The sequence below is a fragment of the Alligator sinensis genome, unplaced genomic scaffold (assembly GCF_000455745.1).
Source record: "Alligator sinensis unplaced genomic scaffold, ASM45574v1 scaffold78_1, whole genome shotgun sequence".
NCBI classification, from domain to species: Eukaryota; Metazoa; Chordata; order Crocodylia; family Alligatoridae; genus Alligator; species Alligator sinensis.
The window spans coordinates 1838545-1864412 of NW_005842171.1; the positions used below are offsets into that span (position 1 = coordinate 1838545).

General features: G+C 45.1%; 2 protein-coding genes across 11 annotated transcripts in view; one reads left to right on the forward strand and one right to left on the reverse strand.

Moving 5' to 3' along the window:
* The window catches only part of ECM2 (extracellular matrix protein 2), a 34397-nt gene extending 26231 nt beyond the window's left edge, over positions 1-8166 (forward strand). The window contains exons 9-10 of one of the 2 annotated variants that reach the window (XM_006025882.3): positions 4981-5307; positions 6233-8166. In XM_006025882.3, coding sequence (XP_006025944.1) covers positions 4981-5307; positions 6233-6440 — 535 coding nt within the window. In that variant the 3' untranslated portion in view covers positions 6441-8166. The remainder of the gene's footprint in view (positions 1-4980; positions 5308-6232) is intronic. The other variant, XM_025206718.1, reaches the window with a different exon arrangement.
* Positions 1-25868, reverse strand: part of CENPP (centromere protein P) — a 320121-nt gene that overhangs the window by 96718 nt on the left and 197535 nt on the right. The window lies entirely within an intron of this gene.

Genomic DNA, 25868 nt, shown 5'->3' on the forward strand with positions numbered 1-25868 from the left:
CCTGGGTCCTCCTTCCTCCCTTTTTTGAAAATGGGAATCACATTGGCCCTTTTCCAGTCCTCTGGCACCACACCAGAGCACCATGAGTGCTCATAAAGTCGTGCCAGGGGTCCTGCAATGACCTCTGCTAGTTCCCTCACCACTCTGGGGTGAAGATCGTCAGGACCAGCTAATTTAAATACATCCAGTCCCTCCAGAAGTTCCCTGACTAGATCCTCACTGAGCCTAGGCCTGGGTGCGCCTCCCCTGGCGCCTGAGGGGGTCCCGACAGATGGGCTGATCAGGTCCCTGCTCAGGAAAATGGAGGCAAAGAAATCGTTATATAGGTTAGCCTTGTCGTCTGGTGCGACAACCAGATTTCCTAGTGTGTCTTGCAAAGGCCCCACGTTACCCGGTACCTTCTTTTTGCCCGCTATGTATTTAAAAAAGGACTTCTTGTTGTCCTTGATCCGGGTAGCTAGTCCCAGTTCCATCTCCGCCTTGGCCTTCCTGACCACCCCCCTGCAGCCCTGAGCAACACTCCTCCCTGGTGATGGCCCCTACCTTCCATTGGGTGTACACCCTTTTAGCTAGGAGACATTCCTGTATGCTTTTGGTGAGCCATAGGGGCTTTTGCGCCCTCTTGCCCCCTTTGATCCTTGTTGGGATTACCTCCCTTTGGGCATGGAGGATCGTCTCTGTCGCAGGGCACCTCAGTGCTCTGCTCCTAGGGAGTAGAAACTGCCAGGGAGAGAGAGCCCTGGCAGAACATAATGAGCACAGCTGCGGGTTGCCAGGGCAACTAAGGAGAGCCAGCTGCCGGTAGGAGGCAGGGCCTGGCCCTGATAAAGCCCAGGGCTGAGGCCAGGCTGGCAGTTCCCTGCCAGCAGCCAGAGGGGCAGGAGCAGGAGCAGGAGCTCCTGGAGCTAGGAGGCGAGCAATGTAAGAACTGCTCTAGCTGAGGGAAGGAGGGCAGCTCTGAGAGGATTGAGCACTATGGTTTAGCCAGGTGGCTTGGAGTTAAGTTGTTACAGCCAGAGAGCGTTATGTTTGAGTTATAGCCAGGAGGCTTGAGTTTGTGTTCAGGCTTTGATATTACACAGGTGGTTTGGGTGAGGCTATAGGGGTTGGAGGAGGCCTCATAAAGGGGCCCCACGGGAGTGTGGGGGGGCACAGTATTCTAAAGGGGATCCCCAGGGGCCACCGGTGGTTTGAGCGAGGTTGTAGGGGTTGGAGGAGGCCTCATAGGGGGCTCACGGTAAAGTGAGGACCCCGGCACCAGTGAGGGCGCACTAGGCCCTGAGAGTTGCAGGGCAGAGTCGTGGGGTCAGTTAAGCTCAGAGAGGAGCGGCTGAACCTCATAAAAGGCCCCACGGGAGTGTGGGGGCCCCAGCGCCTGAGGAGGGCACAGTGTTCTCATAGGGACCTACAGAGGGCGGGACCCTAGCGCCAGTGAAGGCGCAGTATTCGCTGGGGGGACCCCAGTGACATGGGAACCCCGGCGCCAGTGAAGGCGCAGCGCCAGTGAAGGCGCAGCTGGCAGTGAGGAGTGCAACCAGTGGGTTGCGGGCGGGGAACATAGACCCCGGGTTGTGTGCGGGGTATGTAGAGGGGGCAATATTATTAGGAGGCCCAGTGCGGGCACGGTGAGCCTCTGAAGAAGGGCTAGTGCTGTGACGAACCCCGGAGCAGGGTAGAGTGCTGCGGTTGCCCCGGTGAGAGGGGGTAGTGGTGCGGTGAGCCCTGAGAGAAGGAGGGAGCAGCGCGGTGGGCCCGAGAGTCAGGGGGCGTTGCCGGGAAGTCCCCAGAGTGGGCGCAGAGAGCTCCAAACAGGGGGCTGTATTTTAGAAGCCCCAGTGCGGGCAACATTGCAGGGAGAGCCCCAGGAGGGGGCACTATTGCAAAGGCCCCAGACGGGGGGCAACATTACAGAGAAGACCCCCAGAGAGGGGTGACATCCCAGGGAAGCCCAGAGTGGGCTCGGAGAGCCCAAGAGAGGGCAGCACAGCAGAGGAGGCCCAGAGAGTGGGCGAGAGCACGTAGAGGAGGCTCGAGAGACGGGCAGTATATAGGTAAAGAGACATACCAGCGTCTATCCCATCAGCGAGGCTTGGGGCGTGGTATTAGGGGTTGGTAGGAGCCACGCGTAGCCCATAAGGCTAGGGTGTCTGGGGAGCACCCATCATACCGGGAGACCCCCAGGGGGTCCAGGAACGTACGGGGACCGAGATCCCAGCTAACCGTGCCCAGGGAGTCGTAGGCAGCCTCCCAACTATACATAAACATCAAAGACGTGGCGGGCGAGAATTTGAGGGTGCCCTTAGGCCAACTTGGCACGGTGAGGGGGCCATAAGGAGATCATGGCCGTCCTGACGGACCCCGCCGTGACAGTCTCCTTAAGGAACAACCACTCTTCTTGGACACCCGACTCCCCTCCCCTCTGGGACCTCAGTACTCCCCCAACTATTCTTCTTACCTCATTGAAATCCACCCTCCTGAAGTCCAGGGCTGCTGCCTTGCTGCAGGCTTTTGCCACCTTGCGCTGGATTAATTCCAGCAGGCGATGATCGCTGTCGCCCAGGTGGTTGAGCACCCGCAGCCCCCTCACGAGGTTGTTGCCTTTGGCCAGCACCAGATCCAACTAGGTGTCTCACCTGGTGGGGCTGTGCACCTCCTGGGTTAGATGGAGGTCCTGTATCTCAGCTAGGAACCTACGTGAGCGGTCAGACCTGGCTGACTGCTCTTCCCAGCAGATGTCTGGAAGGTTCAGGTCACCCATGATGACCACGTCTTTTGACCTAAGTTGTTTCCAATTTATGCGCTCTCATTTTATAGCCAAAATCCCTGTTAATTTCTAAGCACGACTTCTCACTTTATTCTGCTAAACTTCAAGCCATTTCTAATTTTATATTCCAAAACTTCAAGTTTTTTGTATAATAATCTGGTTTTCTTCTATGTAGGCAATACCCCCAGTGTAGTGTTAGCTGCAAATTTCATGAAGTCACATGTAATTCCAGTATCAAAGTCACTAATAAAAATGTTAAACAGAATGCATCTTAAAACCAATTCCTGACCAATCTAGTCTCCCTTTGAGCAAGAACCTTATCCAGCTCACAGTTGTGGACTGATGCCCACCCTCCTCTTCCATTTGGCCAAAACTTCCTATGAAGAATGATATCTGAAGTTCTGATTCATTTTAGGTAACTTAAAGCAACTGCGTTGCTCTTGTTTCAAGAAATCAGTTATATCATAGAAGCTATTACATTAGGCAGATAGCCTTAATTAAAAATTTAGCAGTATACAAAATCATTTTTTAAGTAATTTTGATATTATGGGTCAACTGCATTCATTGCAATTAATTTTAATCTTAAAACTAAAAAAATTTTTTATTCACAATCTAAAATGAACACTAATCAGTTGCATTCTGATTAATTAGATTATGCTGTATGAATATTAACTTTAAAATATATACAGCCCCTACATGTATATTTTACTGGCCCAGTTTCCAATTAGTTAAATACATGTAGCTTGTTATGGTCAACACCTATACCAGTATCCTAGGTAAGAGCATTATAAAAATATAATTATAATTACATGATTAAAACAAAACAGTAAGGCGTACTCATTATTTTCCTATTTGAAGGAAAAGACATTTTCCATTTTCTATGAGTTTCAAAACATGGGATGAATGGTAATAAAGCATATCTTCCTGCTGTGGGAAGTTGTTTGTCAAGTTAGAGAGGGAACAGCTATGGCTTCTTAACTGGAAGGGCCACGCAAGATCCAGTGGAAATTCCACAGGATTTTGGAGCATTTGTCTAGAAAACAATCTCACATCACAAACAATTTCAGTATTGTCACATGTTCCCCTCATCCTTAGCAAATATATTTCACCTGAAGATGAATTCTTTATTAGCTGTCTACGTACAATCCTCTCTTGCCTTCAAAGAAAAACAGTAAACATATGCAGGCCTCATGTCTTCTCAATATGAAGAAACTGAAGGAGACATGAAACTACCTGGCAGATAACTGGATGTTATTACTTGTTTTTAAAAATATATCAGTACCTCTCTATGCATATAGGATGGATCCTACAGCAAATCTAATGACATTTCAGCTAAAGTCAGGCAAAGTTCAAATCAGTGCCAATGGGGAATGATTTAAAATTTAGCACATGAGACTAGTCCCAAGTATAGGTCTGATCCTCCAGTCCCTATTTAAGTGTTACCTTGCTCAAGAACAACAGCACCAAATGCAAAATAGTATATGGAAAAGGAGTAAATGGCAGTTAATTGTATACTAAAAATGTTGACATTTTCTCATGTAACTCACTGTTGTAGATCTAAGCTGCTTATTGGGCATGTCTACATTTAATGCGCATTAAACTAATGCACATTAAACAATTTTTGGCAGGTGTCTACACATGCAGGGACTTGGCACTAAGGGGCCTGCCACGTGCCCCCTAGTGGCTGTGGGGACCTGGCACTAAAGTTAGTCATGGGTTATGTCTACATGTGCATCAATGCATTTGCAGGTATCAAATTTAAGCACCATGACTAGCCTAACTGTGCCATTTTAAACGTGCATGAAAGGTGTGCATGCATAGACACACACTTGTAATGCACATTGAATTAGGCTAATTTGTATTAATGCATCTCGTGTAGACACGCCTATTGAGTAGGAATTAGATCTTTGAGTTTTCTAGTTTTCTACTTATTTTATGGCATATTTCCCCACAACACCAATACATAAGTGTAGATCTTGCCTAATTATGATTTTTATTTACCATTTGGATTGTTATTTTTAGAGTAACAATTTCTAACCATATTCCCTAAAATTAATTCCCATTTAACATAAACAAAGCACCCAGAGAAAAAATCACTTCCAAATAATTAATCACCTAGTTTTTGCCACCAAAAGAGTTATTCTGCACTGAATGCAACATTAACTTTGCAGCATACTATATCATTTTTACATCTCTTTTTATCTCCTTTAATGCAGGAACTTGGAGTCTATTGACCTTTCTTACAATAAGTTATATCATGTTCCCTCCTATCTGCCAATATCTTTATTGCACCTCGTACTCATTGGAAACCAGATAGAGAGAATTCCAGGATATGTGTTTGGTCATATGAAGCCAGGGCTGGAATACCTCTACCTTTCCTTTAACAAACTTAATGACGATGGAATAGATCCAGTGTCCTTCTTTGGAGCATATCACTCTTTGAGAGAGTTATTTTTGGATCACAATGAATTAAAGTCTATACCATTTGGAATTGCAGAAATGAAAGCATTAAGCTTTCTGAGGCTGAACAACAACAAAATACGGTATTTTCAAACTTGACTTTTTAAATATTAAAATAAGATAATATTAAAAGGGATTTAATAAAGCATTTACTATGTTTTAAAATATAAGCTCTCTTTCATGAGCAACAGATTTTAAATACTGAGCATGGGAATGAGTTTTGAATTCTCTATAACAATATTTTATACAAGAGTCTAACTCATTTAAGAAAGAAAAGCATGGCCTAAGTCTCCTTACATTGTTTTTAAAAAAGCTACAACACAACCTTGCTGACTCCCAGTGTTCTCCAAGAACTCAGTTCTCCAAGAACCTGAGGTCAGATGCCAGGTAAGGCTACACTCAGGTTGGCACAGCAAACGAGAGTGCCGGAAAAGTTGATTCTAAGTCACCTTTCCCCTTTTTTGATCCTAGCACAAAGCGAAGACTAAACTGGTCAGCTAGAAGTAGTTATATCAATTTTTTGCCATCTTTATGTGGGGAATTTGTAAATGTCCACGTAGCACATTTTTCCAGCTACTTTGTTTTGCCCTGAGATCTGCAAAGTAGCTGAGTGATGGACCATGTGTGTTATCCATGTTGTTAAGAATGCAGTTCATTCAAAAACTGATTTCAAAAGTAAATACATTAAATTAACAATGCAAAGAGAAACAATGAACTGTGTTAGAAAAAGTAATTGAGGTGTAAACTCATTTTTAAATGAGCTTAATAAAAAAAATGTCTTTATTACCATTGTTATATTGTACAAGAATAATAAGTAGTGGTAATATTAATGTAACATTATTATAATTATCATTGTTGCTATTGTAAATCTAATAAAAGTTATATTGCTGATCAAATCCAAATGCTTTAAACAACACGGTAATCAGCAACTCTAAAATGAACTGATTAACAAATAACTTGCTAGTAATCTTTAATAATTAAGCCAGTATTTTTCATCTGATTGCCCAGGACAGTCCCTTCAGAACGCATCTGTAGATCTAACATTGGTGATGATATTGTTGATGACAGTAATGAGGAAGAAGAGGATGGAGATTCATGTTTGGAACATCTTCATCTTGAAAACAATTACATCAATGCAAGAGAGATTTCACCTTATGCATTTTCCTGCATAAGATCCTATTCCAGTGTTGTGCTGAAACCACAGAAGATCAAATAAACACCATACTTTTTGATGCAAAATTTATTTTTACATCTGTAATGACATTATTTATTCTCTATCACATGCTCCAATCAAGTTAATTCCTAGTTAAAAATGTGTCTTGGCACTGTAGCCACAATTAACGCAAATTATGTACCAAAAGTGGTTTTTGATGAAGTATGTCACCTAAAAGCTGTTTGATTTGATGAAGTATGTCACCTAAAAGCTGTTTGACTTGTTTAGTTTATCCTGTTACACATGCATACACACACGCAAAAAACAGTGATTAGATTAGGGTCTCTTAAAATTCTCTTGATAGTATTTCTGTTTAAATACTGTAGACCTATTTGTACTCTCAGTTACACCTAAGCAGATCTGCTGAAAACTGCAAGAACAGATAATGGCCAATATACTTAACTTGCCATATCTAGTCTGACTTCATGGATTTAAAAACCAAATAAATTAGATTGTCTACTATTTGTGTCATATTCAAGAAATACATGATAGATTGCTTAAAAACTGTAGTGCTGGAGAAACAAATTGCCGAAAATCTTGTAGTGTTAAACTACCTTCTACTTAGAATTTTAGGGAGGAAGTGCTTAAGATCTTAATATAGTTACAAGTTTGTTCTTACGTAAAGATTTTTCTGTAGAATAAAAAACAGAAAGTTCAGTGCTAATACTATAAAAGAACTGAAACAATCTATATAAAAAAATATTTGTAACATTTCTTTTTACCTATGTATGCTTCCTACCTATAGCTGTGCTTACTTAAAGATACAATGCTATACAGAAAATGTATACTGTAGAAAGTACTGGTAAATTCATTATGCTGTTTTTGATTTCCATAAATAAGTGCAGCTGAAATGTTTCCAGTTAATGTAAAATAAGAATTTTAGATGTAAATTGATGAAGGAATGTTTAAATTTTTCATTTTACCTTATTAGCAGTAGAAACATTCTATGAGAAATGCTTATAAATGAGCTTCTAATTCCCAGGAAAGTAGTTAAGATTTAAGAGATTTTCAACCACTTGAAGATTTTGGTCACCATAAGAAAAGGAAAGAAGCATTCCATCTTAAAATTTCTTCTTAAGTTTCTCCTTAAATATTTTTAATACTTGGTACCAGAGTACTCTTTTAAACATAATACTTGATAATTTATTATATATAGCATATACAATGTGCCCAACATACAGGCTACTTGTTTTCTCTAACATTATACAACCATTTGTCTATAAAACCAGAATGCTATAAATTTATCTCTAAACCTGCTCTCATAAAATTAAGCTATACATAATAAAGCCCAAACAATTTATTTGAATGTGAAACAAATTATTTACAATTTTGTGCATTTTTTTCGTAAAATTGGTATGGTATATGGCCCTTCTGCAGAAAGACTGCATTGGGCATTTTGCTTAAGTATAGGCCATTCAGAAAAAATGACACACATTCTCATGCCCAGTGTTCTGTTTTTCACAGATTTATTTAATAATTTAAAATCTTTTGCATTTCTCTATATTGAATGTTTTATTTACATCAATCAGATCAAGGATACGGGCAAGCATTCATTTAAAGCATTTACAAACTCTGCTGTAATTTGAAGTGCTTTAAATTTGGAGTTTTTCAGCATTGTGCAACTATACAATCCTTTTTCTATCAGGGGCACTTTAAAATGGCTGCAAAAGTCCAAACTTTTGTGTTGCGAGAAGATTACAAATAAAGGACTTGTTTTGTTGAATCTTGAAAGAGGTGTGGCTGGGACTTGGATTACAGACAGATTACACCCTAGAGTGCTCAAGGAGTTGGCAGGTGTCATAGCCCAGCCATTGGCAAAAATATTTGAAAATTAGTGGCGCTCAGGTGAAGTACCCGAAGACTGGAAGAAGGCCAATGTGGTACTCATCTTCAAGAAAGGGCAGAAAGTAGATCCCAGGAATTACAGGCCAATCAGCTTGACCTCAATTCCTGGTAAGATTTTAGAGAAAATTATCAAGGAGACCCTTCTGGATAAGCTGGCTGAAGGCAACATCCTGAGGGACAGCCAGCACGGGTTTGTCGTGGGTAGGTTTTGCCTGACCAATCTCAAGAGATTGATGTCATATATCTGGACTTTAAAAAAGCTTTTGATCTGGTGTCCCATGACCTCCTCATGGAAAAAATTGGCCAACTGTGGCCTTGGATTCACCACAATCTGATAGCTGGGTAATTGGCTCTGAGGTTGGACCCAGAGAGTAGTGGTCGAAGGTAGTGAATCATCATGGCCCTCTGTGACCAGTGGCATCCCCCAAGGCTCTGTCCTTGGACCGGTTCTTTTTAACATCTTTATCAATGATGTGGACATTGGTATCAGGAGCACACTGGCTAAGTTCACCGATGACACTAAACTTTGAGGCATAGCGTCCACACCGGAGGACAAGCTAGTGATCCAGGCTGACCTGGATAAATTTAGTAAGTGGGCGGATACAAACCTGATGACTTTCAATATAGATAAATGTAAGGTACTCCACCTAGGGAGAAAAAACCTGCAGCATGCTTACAGGCTCAGCAGAGCTACACTTGCTAGCACCACAGCTGAAAGAGACTTGGGGGTCATGACTGACCACAAGATGAACATAAGCCACCAATGTGATGTTGCAGCTGGTGAAGCAAACAATACTCTGGCTTGCATTCATAGATGCTTCTCAAGTAAATCTCAGGATGTCATCCTCCCACTGTTCTCGGCCTTGGTGAGGCCACAGCTGGAGTACTGCATCCAGTTCTGGGCTCTGCAATTCAAGAAGGATGTCAAGTCACTTGAGAGAGTCCAAAGGAGAGCCACTTGAGAGAGTCCAGAGCAGAGCCACATGCATGATCAGAAGGCAAGAGAATAGGCCTGTACATCAGGATCTGGGGGAATGCCTGTTCACCAGAGTGCCCCAAGGAAAAACAAGGACCAACGGTCATAAACTCCTCCAAGATCTTTTTAGGCTGGACATAAGGAAAAATTTCTTTACTGGCCAAGCCCCCAAGACCTGGAATAGACTCCTTCCAGAGGTGGTGCAGGCACCCAATATCAGACCCATGCTATAAAGTAATAAGAGTGATGGTTCCTTTAAAATGAAAATTGTTGGCAGAGACCTGAAGCACTCATCATATGTGCATATCCAACTAAAAGAGCCAGAGAAAAAGGCTGAGCCAGTGTAACTAAAGTACTCAAGGAAACCACGTATACATTTCAACTGAACTAGCAACTAATGGAGACAAAAGACTTAATCAGACCCATGCTATAAAGTAATAAGAGTGATGGTTCCTTTAAAATGAAAATTGTTGGCAGAGACCTGAAGCACTCATCATATGTGCATATCCAACTAAAAGAGCCAGAGAAAAAGGCTGAGCCAGTGTAACTAAAGTACTCAAGGAAACCACGTATACATTTCAACTGAACTAGCAACTAATGGAGACAAAAGACTTAATATACATTTCAAGCAAAACCTGTAAAAAATGCCCTATGTGACAAATGCACCTTGCTAAACACACATCCTCAGATTTCTCAAAACAGGCATCCAATGTCTAAGGTGTTACAAATGTCTCAATCATTCAATGTATGTCTGAAGTTTTGTAAATAGACCATCTACAAGCTATTGCAAATTTGCCCCACTGATAAGCAAATACCCAAAGACAGGTCCAGTAACCAATGCCTCTAAGCATCTTGTTTGACCACTCAAGGCCCATCACGTTTAACTACAAGAAACACAAGTCTTTACACCTGGACAAATCCAAAAAAAAACAGTAGCCAGGCAATTTAACAACTGTAATGTGATGGTTACCTTTTTTCTCCCTGTTTTGTTCAGACTTTAATTGACCAAACATCAAGGAAAAATGCTTTGAAGCTATACAATTAAAACAGTATAAAAAGCAAGACAGAATCGCCAGCAAGGTGTGCAATCCAGAGAAAATCAAGAAGCCATCCTGCACCACCCAGCGTGCAAATGAAAGACCTACTCTGTGTGAAAGCTGACAAACTACTTCCTGCCTGCTTGGGTAAAAATCTCTTGCGACTAAGATAATACAAGGACTACTAGCTCATTTTATATTGGGAAAAAGTCCTTTTTCTGTCATTTAGTTTTATAGCTTTTTGCTAGTTATTAATAGCAAAAAGATTTGCTTTAATCAACCGAGTGTCGTGTCAATTCTTAAAGCACTAGGTTTAAAAATCTGTTTTTTAAGTGCGACAGTAGCCATCAGCATCTGGAAGATGATCAGACTCCAGTACATGGTCATGTCCACAGTGGGACTGGATATGCAAAAGATAAGCCACACCATCCAGAGGGCGCCACAGCTCATCTGCCTCACCAACCCTTAGGAAGTCACTGCTGGATTTGCCCACATAGGCTTTCCAAACAGCATAGGGGTCATCAGTGACACTCCCATTCCTATCTTGTGTGCTGCCCACCACAGTACATCAACCATAAGGATTTCTTCTCCATCATGGTATAGGGGTCATGTCTACACATTCATTAATGGGTTTTTGGTAACGTGCATTAAATCTAGTACTTACATTGTGAAGTACTAGAAAAATCACATTAGCCTATTTTAATGTACATTAGTGAAATCACACAGATTTTCTGTGATGCTTTAATGTGCATTAAAATAGGCTAATGCACATTAAAGTGCATGTGCAGACATGCCCAGGGTATCATAGGCCACCAGGGACAGTTCACACATATCATCACCAGCTGGTCAGTCAAGGTCTATGGCACCAGAATGTTTGGAAACTTCGGGCTGATACTCCTGAAGACCAGGGATCTTGGTTTTCCATTTGCCACAGAAAAACACAGATGTTTCCCTTTAGACGAGAAAAATGTAGGAAACAGCGGTTTCCCTTTGCAGGCTGGCAGAGTTCCAGCCCACAAGGGGGTTCTTGGGGCTGGGGGGAACAGGACTCAAGGGGTGCCACATGCATGTGTGCATGTATATACATGCACATGGCCAGCAATACAGCCATGCAATGGAGGAGAGCAGCTTCCCCAGCTGCCTGAAGGTAAGTCTATGGGGGGAAGGGAGCATAGGCGGCATGGGCATAGGCGTTGCATGGGGTGGGAGGGGCAGACTGAGGTGGCCATGGTGAGGGAGGAAGTGGAGCAGGGTTGATGGCTGGAGCTGGGGGTGTCCATGACCAGGGTGGGACTGTGCAGCTGCGGGACTGGCTGGGGGAGCAGGAAGAAGCCAAGGGTGGCTTTTCCAGAGGTGGTGGACAGGCTGCCTCCCTGCTGCTGTGCGTACTCCTGAGGAGGGGTTCTGTGCCAGAGGAGACACATGGAGGGACATGGGAGGGCATGTGCCCCCCACCCCCAGATTTGTGCATGGGGCAGAGAAGGATGTGGACTGCCTGCTTCAGGGCCCAGGACTCCCCACCCTGCTGCCCTTCCCCCAGGAGCCTCCATGGCCCAGTGGGCAGGACCTGGCTCAGGAGGGCAGAGTGGGGCAGGTAGGCTTGGTGCTGCTGCCGGGACCCCACAACATCTGCACTGCCATGGTGAGGGACTCCCTGCCCACCTAGCAGTAGTGGGGGTGGCGACAGCATGGAGTTTTGCTCCCTGTTGCTTCCCTCCCACACTGGGTCTCACTCGCTGGGCTGCGGAGGCCCCAGAGGGAAGGTAGCATGGTGGGGAGCCCCAAGCCCCACAGTGGGCAGCCTACATTCTCCCCCACTCCATGGGCTCTGCTCAGCTCCCTTCTGACCATGCCAACTTCAGGAGTGGAGGAGGCTGTTCTGCACTCTGTTCTGGCTGTAGCTGCTGCTAGGTCCTGCAGCCCTGGCAGCTGAAGGCCCCCTCCAGCAGGGTTGGGAGGACAGGGGGCTGTAGGTCAGGACTGAGGGGCACCAGCAGGGCTGGGAACGGTGGGGAACTGTGGATAGGGAGTGAGGGGCACTGGCAGGGCTGGGGGTAGGGGGCTGCAGGTTAGAAGTGAGGGGCAACGGCACGGGCAGGGGCCAGGCACTGGCATATCAGGGCTGCTCAGGGCCACAAAGCAGTGGTAGGGACAGCCACAGCTGGAACCACGTCTTGGTAAGTGAAAGGGGCAGGGGGCGCTCTGATTTTCTCTGATTTAAAAAAAAGAAAACAACAAAAAAGACAAAATCAAAGGCCAAAATATATAAATATTTAGAATTTTATTATAAAGACTGAGACATGGTTAGGCCTCCAAATTCCTTTAAAATTGTAAATATATCAATAAAACATTGTGTTCAACTGATACCTATATATATTGTGGCATTTCATTTTAATGGCAGAAAAATGTGGATTTGGGGTTTTTAACTTGAAGAATTTTGGAGTTTTTACCAGAGAATTTGGTATTTTTAAACAGAGAAACCAGGATCCCTGCTGTTGACTGATGGGAAGATGACCATGGGCTAACCAGGATCAAGGTAGAGTGTGACTTTTGATAATCAGGGACTTAGGGTATAGACAGAAGTGACAATTTTCTCCCAATCTGGTCACAGAAAGCAGTTTATAGCTGTGACCAAAAACAAGTGCATGGCTGCAGACAGCTTCAAAACTGGCCAAGCAGGTGAATGTCTGACCATGGTGGTCACCAATTCACAAGATGCCCTTACCAGAAGCCAGAAAGTTCCAGGGTGGGTGAACTTAACCTCTCCTAGGAGTTGACCCAGTCTAGCAAAAGAGCATGTGTAGTGAAGCCTCAGAAAGTGCGAGAAGCCTTTCGGGTGATCTGATACATTCTAGGGACAGGTAGAGTGCCGAGTGCAGCGGTTCACAATGCTGAGTGCAAAGAGGTTTCATGTGCACCTGTGTTTAATTGGTGCCTCATATGACTGACAGCTGCCTGTCCACCAAGGCTATAACAGTGGACAGTGTGAGAGAACCTGTCTCTCCCTGGGTCTCGCATGAGGCTCCTGTGACTCCCTGGGTGCTGCTTGTCTCTTGTGTGCTCCCACATCTCCTACCTCTCACGTACGGATAGAAGAGTAGTTTAGTAGCTCCTAGAGTCGAGCATCAGTCTCCTCTATTAGACCTCTACCATGGAGCAGCCAAAGTGAGAGTGTGAGGGAGAGTGAGTGAGCTTGTGTACGGGAGTCTCTAGGCTGGAATAGTCTAGATAATAAACTGACCAGCTGGAAGAGCAACCAGCTCTGACTGGAGAAGCAGCCAGAGAAAACAGAGAAAAATGCAGAGGCAGCCAGTCTCCCATCTGTATTTATTTGTGTGTCTTGGGTGAGGGCTGCATAGGTCAATATCCCTTGTGGATGTGAGGTGCTGCCACAGCGGTGGAGTGCTGGGAGTGAGAGCCAAGATTGCTTTGGTGCCTTCTGCATGGAATTTCTTCATTGACTGCCTTGTTCGTGTGTGTGTTGTGTGTGTGTGTTGTTCTTGTCGCTCATTGTTGTTGATGGTATTAAATTGTTGTTATGGTTGGTTGTTAGGAATCTAATAAATTATTACCCCTCTTATTTGTGTCCCTTGCAGTCTTGTATAATTTCCCCAGTTAATTATTATGCCCAGGCCTGCTTAGCCCTCTGTCAACCACCTTCCTTCAGTGATTCGGCGATTTAAGGACAATTGGGTACCTTCTAATTGGTTGTCCCGATTGCCCCACTAACAACCCTTCTAACTGGCTGTTCCAATTGCCTGCTAACAACCCTCATTACATGAGGTATCAGATGAAGACAATTCAAAATGTAGCATCTTCTGTAACTTGGGTCTGCAGAGCTCCCAGCCTGTCACTACTTTCAGAATGGGAGAGGAGGGAGTTCAGTCTGGGTTTTTTTTAGCATCCCCCTCTCCCCAGGTTGGGGGGCTCCAATTCACACACTCCACCCTTCTGCACTGGCTGGGGAACCCCAAGAATGAGTTCCCTCCTCTGCCTTTCCCCCCCTCCCATTCTAAAAACAGAGCATGGCAGAAAGCTGTAGGAGCCTGCCTACAGGCTCCCAGCTAGATTCCCCTCCCCACTGGAACCACTAGCAAACTTCTGTTTGGTCTGGGGTAATGCTGTAACTCAGAACACTTTGCAGAAAATGTTGTGAGTTACAGTTGGGAGCTACACTTCTGTCTGCACCTCTACTATCTCCCTTGGCTTGTAGAGCCTTACACTGGGTACCTGGATGCCAGGAAAATACTATTCAATTACTGGCTGAGTAGCTGCCACATGACTGTGGAGTTCATCTTTTATGAACCTAGGTTCACTAGAAGGCACTCCATGGAAGTGGGGGTTGGATGCCACTGGGCACATCTAAATGTGAAATTAATGCAAATGAATAAATTGTAGTGCATGTTGCACTGGAGTTTATTGCTCCCAGGTGCCACATCTTCACATGCGCCTGCAACTGCAGCACATTGAGCTGGACTGGAGCAGCCCCAGCTAGCAGAGGGCCCCGAGGGCCAGCCTGGGGCTGCTCTGACCCAGGTCAAGATGCTGCAAAGGGGCTGGCTGAGGCATGAGAGGCCCTAGCGTGGGCAGAGAGCCCCACACTGAAGCACCCACATGCCCCAGGAAGCCCTGTCAGCATCTACACATACATTGCTATACACTAAAGAACGCCACCACAGGATAGTACTTGTATTTACAAGTGCTAATCTGCAGTGGACTTAGTTTCCTGGGGTCTAATAGGGCTGCTTGTTTAGACGCTGAGACTTTACTGCAGAGCTAATTAGGCAGCTCTGCATGAAACAACTCATGTAGATGCACCCACTGAACATTACATACCCTGGAAGGTTGTTTCAGCCTGTATCCTGCCCAACATCTGCAAGGCCAAGGGAGATGTTCAGGTGACCTAGACACAGGAAGCTGCTACAAATTGTAAGATTTGGAGCCCTTGGAGCACAACTCCGAGGACATTCTCATTAGAGAACTAGAGTCCACAGGATGGGTGTCAGGCAAATCTAGGGGTTGGCATGCCTTTGCACCCAACAGCAATTAGACAACCTACTGTGATCTTGGAGGAGTACAATTAGTTGCAAGTCACAGAGGTGGCTCCTTGAAGCCACAGGGAAATGGGAAGCAGAGTACTGTGGAATGCTGCAGGTCCAAGCAATCCCCAGTCCCCAACTGAACTCCTCTGAAGAGTACAAATGTTACAGGAAGCCTTTCATAGTAAGGCACTTCAAAGGTGCTCCTGCTTTGTTTTTTTTTTCCAGGCTTATTTCTGCAGAACAGCCATTTTTAATTACATAATGGGTGCATCTACATGTGCTATTAGTGCGATGCAATGAACTCCAGCACAGTTCACACCAGAGTCAGCTGCTCCTAGGGGCAGCATTTACACCTGGGCCTGCAACAGTCTGAGCTGGGGCGGAGCAACTCCCGGCTGGCAGAGGGTCCAAGGGGTCAGCCCTGGGCTCTGGGTGGTGGCGTTGGGGCTGGCTGGGGCAAAAGGGTGCTACAGGGTGGGGCTAGCTGGCAGGCAGGCCCCGCACTTTAAGCACCCTCATGCCCCAGCCAGTCTCTGTCACTATCTGAACATGTGTTTCTACATATGAACTAAATTACCCTACTGTAGGACAGTACTGTCCCTGACAATACTATCCTACAGTGGAGTTAATTGATTTACTGTGCCCTAAGACTGCACACATGTAGATCATGATGCTTTATTGCAGAGCTAATTACTCAACACGACATTAAAGTGCACATATAGATGCACCTTATGGGCATGTCCAGACTAGTGTGCATATGCCTCTTGCAGCATCTCAAACCCCTTTGAGACACTGGAATAGGCATGTGTGGGACTCTCCTAAGGCTGGAGTGACTCTCCCAAGGCTGGAGACAAGCAGGTGAATGAGCACAGGGATGCAGACAAGCAGGAGACTGTGCAGGAGGCTGGAGACAAGCCTCTGGAGATGAGCTGGAGACTTCCCTTGCTGTCTCCAGCCTCCTGCTCCTTCTCCTGCTCTCTCCAGCCTCCTGCTCGTCTCCAGCCTCCCAAGGCTGGAGATGAGCAGGAGAATGAGCAGGTGGTTTGAGTTGAACAAGGGAAGAAGCAGGAGGCTGGAGACAAGCCCCCGGAGATGAGCTGGAACCCATGTCCATTGCAGAGGCAAGCAGGCAGTGGATCATGGCTGTGGCTCTGACTTGGCCCCGGCCCCGGCCCCATGCAGTCACCATCCCACACCTTTGCCCTGTTATTCCAGCCTCACCCACCTGTCCTGATCTAAACACCACTGCCCAGGCAACCCATCCCTCATAAGGAGTTTTGAAGAGTTGTTGTGCAGGGTGGGGTGGTGGCAGTGCTGACTCAGGCCACAACAGCTCACCAAAATGGCCTACATGGCTGTCAGGTCCAAATAATTGCCTACCCCTAGGCTAGAGCCTTGCATAAGAGACAAGATAGAAGCACAGAAGATATCAGCAGCAGTAAATCACCCTGAGGCTAAGCCAGCAAGCTGAATCAGGAAACACCTGCAGCAGCTAAGGGAGGGACGTGACCAACAGGGGGCGGTGCCAGGGAGGTATATAAACACAGGCCCTAAGCCAGGAGAGGCAGTCTGGCTCTGGAGACTGCCGAGACAAGAGCTCCAGAACCAGGGGAATGCAGGAGCTCTCCTAGCTGGCACTTGGGTTGTCTTGAAGGAAGGCAGACAGATTGCTGATACCCCACTGGGGCACAGTACCTGGGGTAAGGGGAAGCCTTCTCATGCAGGCAGCTAGCCATTGTTTATGTTTGGACTCAAAGGGGGTTTAGTTTGTGTTTGCTAGAAGACTTACTCTTTGGTTAGTGTCAACAGGTGGTTTGGGAGTGGCTGAACGGGGAATGAGTGGAGGCCATGGTGGGGCACTTGAGGGGCACATTGATGGTTTAAACACACTGTGAGGTGCCAGGGGCATGCCAGTGTTTAGGGGCCTTGATTCAGGACATGCCATAGGCTTTAGGCCTGGGAGGGGGGCGTTTAAAGCCCAGAGAGAGGACGAGAGGCTGAAGCCAGGGCAAGGGCCAGGAGGCCCAGTACCAAAGAAGGGCAGAACAAGGGCCAGGGGGTCCTATGCACAAAAAGGAGAGAGACAAGGGCCAGTAAGGCCCAGGAGCTGAAGCAGGCTCAGCACGTATATTACCCAGGACAGGGCAAAGACAAAGCTGGATTAGGCAGTTAAGTGCTTGAACCAAAAGCCAGGTCACACACAGTGGCCCTAGGCTAAGGGAACCAGTGAGACAAAAGGGGCTGAGGCTGGGAAGGCTGTGACCCTGTTAAAGGTATAGAGACCTGAGTGACCTGGTATCAGGTTGGGGCCAAGTGCCCGCCAAAGTCATTAACTGGTAATACCTGTGAGGCATGGGAATGGCTGTAGGGAAGAACAGAGACCATGATTAGCTTTAAGGCTACAGGTGCTCTGGGAGATCTAGCTGGCATCTAAAGGAACTGAGGCTTGCTCTAGGGTCCATTAGGCAGCCTTCCTTCCAAACAAACAATTATATCAAAGTGTGGCAGGCAAGTACCAAGGGGAGGTTACCCTATAGGTGGAGGTGGGTAAGGGTTGTGTGGCCACCAGGGGGTATCAGAGTCACCCTGGAGTCTGAACCTAGCTACACTAACCTATTCTTAAAACTGCACAAACAACCCTCACACAAGTACACAGCACAATGCCATAAAAACCCCAAACACCCTTAACTGCCACAGGTACAGCGAGGGGATGAGGACACTCTCAATGTCCTGCCACTGCAAGAACAGAAGCAGTTTGTTAAAATACACTTCAGAGCTCCAAGGAAGAGAATCATGCCCCACGCTGCAGAGTAAGACCATATATAGAGATATGCCCCCTTCCTCCTTCAATGTCAAACTCAAGAGCTATACCAAAGCAGCCTAGTGGATCACAGGACCTTATAGAATAGTGTCATAATATGGAATATGAATATTCCACTGTGACTAATGGAATACACCAAAGTTGTAACAAGTGTAATTTAAAAGTCAAAATCAGACACCGAAATCCTGGAGGAAAGGTGAGAAATAAAACAAAAAACAAAAACACATATTTACCTGAAAACAAGATGACTCAATTTAGATTCTGTACATGGAAAAATTATAAATTTGTTTTAATTTTCCATGCATGGAATAATTATTGGAGGGTCGTCTTAAATTTGTCACTGCTACTGTTTCAGTGAAAAACTATAATAGACCGTAGCTAGTGGTCTGGGGCGGGGGGGCAGGTGGTGGGAGGAAGGCCATGGGGGGCAATAGGCAGTAGGGGGACTAGTGGTGGGGCAGACAGTGTGGGGAGGGTCAAGCAGTCTGAACCCTCCCCCTTGCCATCCTGCACCTTGCCCCTCCTCCTGCCTGCCCCCTACAGCCTCTGCCTCCCACCAGTCATGCCAGGTCATGGACAGCCAGGTCAGGGGTTCATCCAGGGTCTGAAGAAGTAACTGAGATCCAAAGGAGCATGAAGAGTGTAAGTATAGGGGAGCTAAGGAGCCAGAAGCCAGGAGATCTGTTTGAGGAATCAAGTCAGAGATCCAGAGGGTCAGGCAGAGCACAGAGTTAGGAGGCCAGCCAGATTAGGTATCTGGGATATCAAACCAGAGTGGGTTAGTCTTTGTTTGGCTTCAGATATCAAGATATAATTAGGCCCTGGCTTCAGAGATCCCAGCATACTACTTAAGGGTAAGAATCAAATAAGGAGCCGACAATCTACCCAGGTACTGAACTGCATCAAACTCTCTCCCTTTGCCATCAACAAATAGAATTAATTCAAGTGGTCAATGCTACCTCAGTACTCAATTACACTGGCAGTAGGCAGGATAAACTACAGAGCCTTGGCTCAGATTCCGTATGTGATCCCTCTCTCCTTACAGCAAAACAAAATAGGAGGAAGCAGAAAGAAACACTTTTCACACAGCACAGATAAAGGAATGGGGGAGCATGTGTACCCTGTGTCAGCTACTCCAAGTTATGATCACTCCTTCTCTTGCCCCAGAGGATATATTTATTGCTCCTGGCCTCATCGCATTCACACTCCTGTGAGCTGAATGAGAATTCTCTCATGTGCCCAGGATTCCTTTGATTTTCCAGCACACACAAAAAATTCATAGGTGGTAATAAATAACTTTAGTAGACAAATAGTAAGACAGAGCCATCCCTAGGGTATGGAGAATAGGGGCGAGCACACTGGGGCCCCGCACTTTGGGGGGTTCTGCAGAGCCAGGCAGAGCAGCTGTGACCCCTCCCATGGGGCCCACTGGAACGCCCCACACCGCAGAAGAAGTGCAGAGACTCCCCTCCCCCTTTGCAGGGGTACCACAGCCCCACGCAGTGTTAAGGGGGCCCCGCACCCTGCTAGGGTCGGCTCTGGGTATAGATATTAAAAGAACAGTCATGGAAAGGGTTTCCTTGCATCTGGGTATTCAAAGAATATCATATATTGTCAGCATTATTTCTCTTTTTGGTGACAGTGAGTTACTGTACATAAGAATTGCTTTCCTATGATTATGTAATATCATTTTTTTCAAAATCACAGGGCTGCATCTTAAATAATCAAGCATTCTGTTGTGCGGTTTTCTTTTGAACTTTGCACATAAGTCAGTATTTTCTACATTTGACTGAATACTATTTTACATCCCTGCTCTAGTTACAGGCCATTACTGAAAACACTGTTTCAATGTTTTACTTTTCAGGTCAAACAAGGTAATACTGTAACTTTAAAGTACAGATTGTTATCAGAGAATGCTGCAGAAACGCACTGCCCCAAAGACAGCCTCTAGAGGTATTTGGACAGAATTTCAAAGATGCCTAAAGTTTTGAAGAGTTTTCTAATGGGATCTGCAAAAGCATTTAAGAACACTGGGCACCTAAGCCACTCATACATGTATAAAAATCCCTTTAAGGCATTTCTTCTGTGGGAAATCAGGGGACTCAGTCATTTTTGACAGACCAACCTCAGCTGACCAGTGCTAGTGAAAGAATTAGGCCAAGTCGTAAGTGTATATGATATACTATCTGAATTAATTTGTCCTGTGCCTCCCTCCCACTACAGCTTCCAGCATTCAGGAACGTAGGAAGCCCTAATTTTAGATTGCACCCCCAACTACCATGTTTAATACCCACTGATGGGCCCTTCTACGAATTTGTCCAATCCCCTTTTGAACAGCTTCCACAATACCGAATTCCAGAAGTTAATTACATGCCGTGTGAAAAGGAACTTAGTTTTGTTTTAAACTTGCTACCTAATAATTTCACTGTATGTCCCCTAGTTCTAAGTATGGTAAGATACAGTAAAACAGTGATTCTCTCTTTATTTTCTTCACATCTTTCATGATAACCTTTAAAGAATGATAAACTGATAACCTCCATGTTGTAGAAAAGCATTCTTGACAATGAGGAATATTCTCAGAGCTAGCTTCCAATCATTACTGTGGTAGCAGCTGTCAGGTGGGCATGCTTCCTTCCTTTATCATACCCTTCATCAATTTTCTTTTCTCTAAAATGTTCTAGTCTATCTAGTCTTTCCACATGAGGACATTTCTCCATACCTCTGGGTCATCCTTGCTGGCTTTCCTCAGTACCTTTTCTAGATCTATAATATCCTTTCTGAAATGGCGGGGGTAGGGGATAGGCCAAAACTACATTCAGTATTCAAGGTTTTGGCTTAACATTTGACTGCTGCTGTACTGCTAGGGTAGTGTTTTCACAGAACTATTCACAATAATTTCAAGATCTTCTTTAAACAGTAATAGCTAATGTAAAGCCCATCCTCAGATGTGTGCATCTACCACCATTTAAACAACAGAATATTGGAGGGGAAATTCACAAGGAAACTGTAATATCTGTTCACTAGCCAACCATGCATGTAACAAGGCATAGTCTGACATGATGTGTTATGAACCATATGACCTGGTCAGGTTCTCCCTAGAATGCACATTTCTTTTTGCAGAGAATTAATATGGTTGATAATAGTAATGCATCTGTTCTCAGACAGTTACACTTTGACTGTTGTGGAGTCAAAAAACACTCTTATATAGCGTATTCTCTGTGTACGTGAGACATTCTCTTCATCAGATTTTCAGGTCCAGCAAGGTAGAGTTGGAGGGTACACTGAACAGAACTTAGCATGTGTGGCTTTTTCCTTTGGATCATCAAGACAAGGGTATACTAATATTTCCTGTTTTCTGAGATGAGTTACTACCCACTTGACAGTTGGTAAAGACTCATGGTGCTATGGACAGACCAAAGGATAGTACTCTGTCCTGACACATTCATTCACTTTCCTGTCTAAAACCTGAGTTTCTTTCTTTACACCACATATATGGAAATATGAAAAATGTATTTAGTAGGTTAAGAGTTGCAGAGCAATTCCATGGACCTAAAATTGGAATTTTGAAGTGATCTTCTTAATGTTAAGCAGCAATTAAATGCAACAAATGTATTTTTAGTCTTAAAGAGCTCTTCTATTCCTCAGAAAAAGAGATGTGATTCTATTTTTTGCTCTAAGTCTCTTGAAGGGTACCCTGAATAAGGATGGACAAAACGGAAGGGATGGAATGGAGATTATTTTCAGAACCAAAAAGTCTGGTAATTTCCATTCACATGTTCTCACAAAGAAAGTGTCTTCAAAAGGGAAGGGGGAGGGGCAAAGATTCACCTATGCTGATGAAAAGTAGGTCGTTGCCTGTGAAAGCTCATGTCCATCTGAGCCAGTTAGTCTCCGTGGGCACTTTTACACATGCTCTGGGGGTAAGATGGGGGGCAGTGCTTTAATTAGAATGGGTCTGAGAGCCACTCTAATTAAAGCATTGCCATGTCTTGTGTATCAACATCTGCATGCTTAAAATTGGTGGCAGGGGTACTTGAACTAAGGCTCATTCAACGAGTGCATCGGAGCAGCCTTGGCGCTTGTGTATGCTGCCTGACTTCAGACTAACATGGCTAGTCACCTCTCTGCTCATGTTAATTATACTAAAAACCACAAAACAATATGGTTTGTATAACTACAACATAAATCATGTGTTCAGAAACTACAAAAGTGGTATAATTAAGTCATATCTATGGAGATTATATATTATATGTATGCTTACTGACAAAAATCAAAACTATTTAGTATAACTGTTGCCAAACCAAATGAAAATTATTCTTTGAATATCAGGCCTTAGCTTTCAAGAGTCAAATAACACCCTTTACTTTTCAGATAGCTTTTACAAAGCAGTAGGGAATTTGTTTTTTAGGCTGTAGAAGCATGTATATATAATCCTTAATTTATGTGAGTTCTTTCCTCTAGCTACGTGAATGCTATCAATTGAAAGGTAAAAGGAAGACACACATTTCTGTGCATTTTATAAGAAATTCCATCTATAATTGTTCTGCTGAATATTTCTAATGGCTCAGACAAGAATATTTTTTGTTTTCAGTTTCTCTATTAAAGTCTTTCAAAATAATAAAGTTATCAAACTTACTCTAATTTTGGTTTTTCTGCTAACTTTTATGCAGTCTAGAGACTCTAACACTCAAGTTTCTTAGGACTGTAATAGGTTCAACCACATTTAGAACTAGCAATGAATGAGAAGGTGGACAGGGCAACACACTAAGTATGGATTACACAGGTATAAGAATGCACATTTTTTCAAACTGAAGAAATATTAGTGGTAACAGATGTGAACATGACAGTTTACCAGTCTCCTATGTAGGAAAAAGCTATAGCTAATTACCTTATTTACCTGAATCCAAGACAACTTCAAATTTAAGATGACCCCCCAATAATTATATTCCAGTCATGTAAAATTATACATTTGTTACAATTTTCCATGTATCAAATCTAATTAGGGCAAGATCATCTTAAATTTGTCCCCCTACTGCTGTGACAGGGAAAGCAGCAGTGGGTACTGAAGAGCCAGGCCCCTGCCCCTTTTCCCTCTGTGCAAGCCCCCTCTGCTGTCTGTCCTCCACCATGTACCCCTTAACACATACCCCCTGCCCCTCAATGCCTGTGCCTGCCCCCCACTTCATGCCTCCCCAACCCAGCTTCCCCCTGCAGTCTGCCTCTTCCCCATCCTGCCTCTTCCCCTTCCTCTCCCCCTGCAGCCTGCCCTGCACCCCCTTTCCCAACTGCAGCTTGTCCATCCACCCCCAACTCACACTTGCAGTTTGCTTCTCCTATCCCCTGCCTCCCCTGCAACTGGCACCCTCACCCCCTACTTGGGAGTAGGGCAGGGGATGGGGGGTTTCTCCCTTGCCCTATAGTCAGGCAGCAGTTTTCTCCCTCTCCCTAGTCTTCCCTGTTCTCCTCTCCTGTCAAAAGAGCCATTTCAGCCCAGGGAAGATAGTGGCTCAGTCCTGGCTTCAGCTCTGGGCTCAAGGCCAAAACCAGAGCTGAGCTGGCCCCTGCCCTGGGCTAGTACTCAAATCCAAGATGAGCACTGCCCCACCACATGCTGATTAAAGGAAAAAACCTCATTGGTGATTTGAGTAAATACAATATGTGTTAATTCCTGGCACTGTTGCAGTAAGTTTTCAGTGACTTGAATTAAATACCTAGTTTTAATCCTTTCTTTTTCATTGATTTGAGGTTTCCCCTTACAATTCTTGTAGCAAAGGCATACATGGTGAAGATCATCAAAAAATCTCAATGTGGATGCACATGCCAAAAGTGGTATGAGTTTGGAAACTTGAAAAATTTAAGAGAGGCTACTGTTCTTAGAAACATACATTATTAGTAATAAAGACAATGATAGGATTTGAAATCCCAATTTAATGAAGGAAGTAAGTGCAAGACTATCCCTCATAATATTGCTATACAAAACTAGAAAAATACAAGAAAACCACTTACAACTTTAGGGAATTCCCTATGAAATGTTTTAGTGCTGTCTTAGACATCCAGTAGATCTCAATAAGTTTATAGCTAATTCATTTAGACAGCCGATGTACTATCCAACCTCTTTTCTCCATTTGTTCCTCATCGCTAGGACCAGTTTAAGTGATCAGAAACTGGTTTAAACCTGTAACAGAACAGATGTTCAGTGTACATAAACCAGTTTGAAAATGGCTTACATTGGTTTGAGATTAACCTGGTTGAATGGAGTATCAGACTTAAATGATTTGAGTCAAACTGGTTTATGCAATGTCTGCCCCAGACCCCTTGCTGGTTTAAGTTAAATCAGACTCCCCCAGTATCCTGGCATGCTGCCTGGGCTGGGTGGGGCTCACTGCTCCACAGCAGGGCCAGCTCCTCCCCTCTGCTCCCTGGCTGCAGCTCTGGCAGAGACTGCAGACATCTGCCTGGCTTCCCCTAGCAGACAACATGTTGGCTACAGTCCGTGCTGTGGGAGACCAGTTCCTTCCTTAGAAAAGCTGTTTAAGAACTTGAATTAATAGAGAGAGGCTTTGTTTTCTGATGGGGTGATAAACACTGAGTTAGGGGTGATAAACACTGTTATTAAATTCCCTGCTGGGCTGTTCAGAAGGGGGAGGCGGAACCCCTCCCTAATCATAGCGTCCTGCCTGGCCACGCCCCCCTCAGCTCAACATTATGGAATGGAAGGGAGGGCTGTTCTAGATCCCTCCAGCTTCTAGCCTGAGCCTCTGCAGGCATGTGCCTGCATTTCTGGGATGTCTGTCCAGTTACAAACTGGTTTAGCCTAGCCAGGCTAGACTAACCTGCAAAGCATAGGCGACTGGTAGGGGATGCATAGGGATTCACGTGTCCCCCCTGATGGGGCTGGTGCTCCTCCAATGGCCAACACTGATGCTGTCAGTAGGGCTGGTGCCCCCCCCCCGACAGGGTCGGCATCTTCTGCAGGTGCCCCCCCAGATTCAGGAGGCACCAATCACACAGGCTCCAAAGACTGAATCAATTCAGGCTCAGGCTTTTTAAATGTCTATCCCTAGCCCATGTCACCATATGCACATTCTTTGAATGTGAATGAATGAATGAATAAATAAATAATCAATTAAAGTCTGCCCCGGTTAGGGCAATGAAACTAGATTGCAAGTTCGCTCTTCTTTTTCTTAATACATTTTTGTACAGCTTCCTCTTCATAAAGGCATCTGGGAATTATTATGAAACTGAGATAAATTAATAAAGCTCAGTAGATGGTTGTCGCAGAGCACCTCGGTGCTCTGCTCCTAGAGAGGAGAAACTGCCAGGGAGAGAGACAGAGCCCTGGCAGGTCATAACGAGCCCAGCTGAGTGTTGCCAGGGTAACGAGCCCAGCTGCGGGTTGCTGGGGCAACTAAGGAGAGCCAGCTGCCTGTAGGAGGCAGGGCCTGGCCCTTATAAAGCCCAGGGCTGAGGCCAGGCTGGCAGTTCCCTGCCAGCAGCCAGAGGGGCAGGAGCTCCTGGAGCTAGGAGGCGAGTGATGTAGGAACAGCTCTAGCTGAGAGAAGGATGGCAGCTCTGAGAGGTTTGGGCACCATGGTTTAGCCAGGAGGCTTTATGTTTGAGTTATAGCCAGGAGGCTCGAGTTTATGTTTGGCTTTGATATTACACTGGAGGCTTGGGTGAGGCTGTAGGGGTTGGAGGAGGCCTCATAGG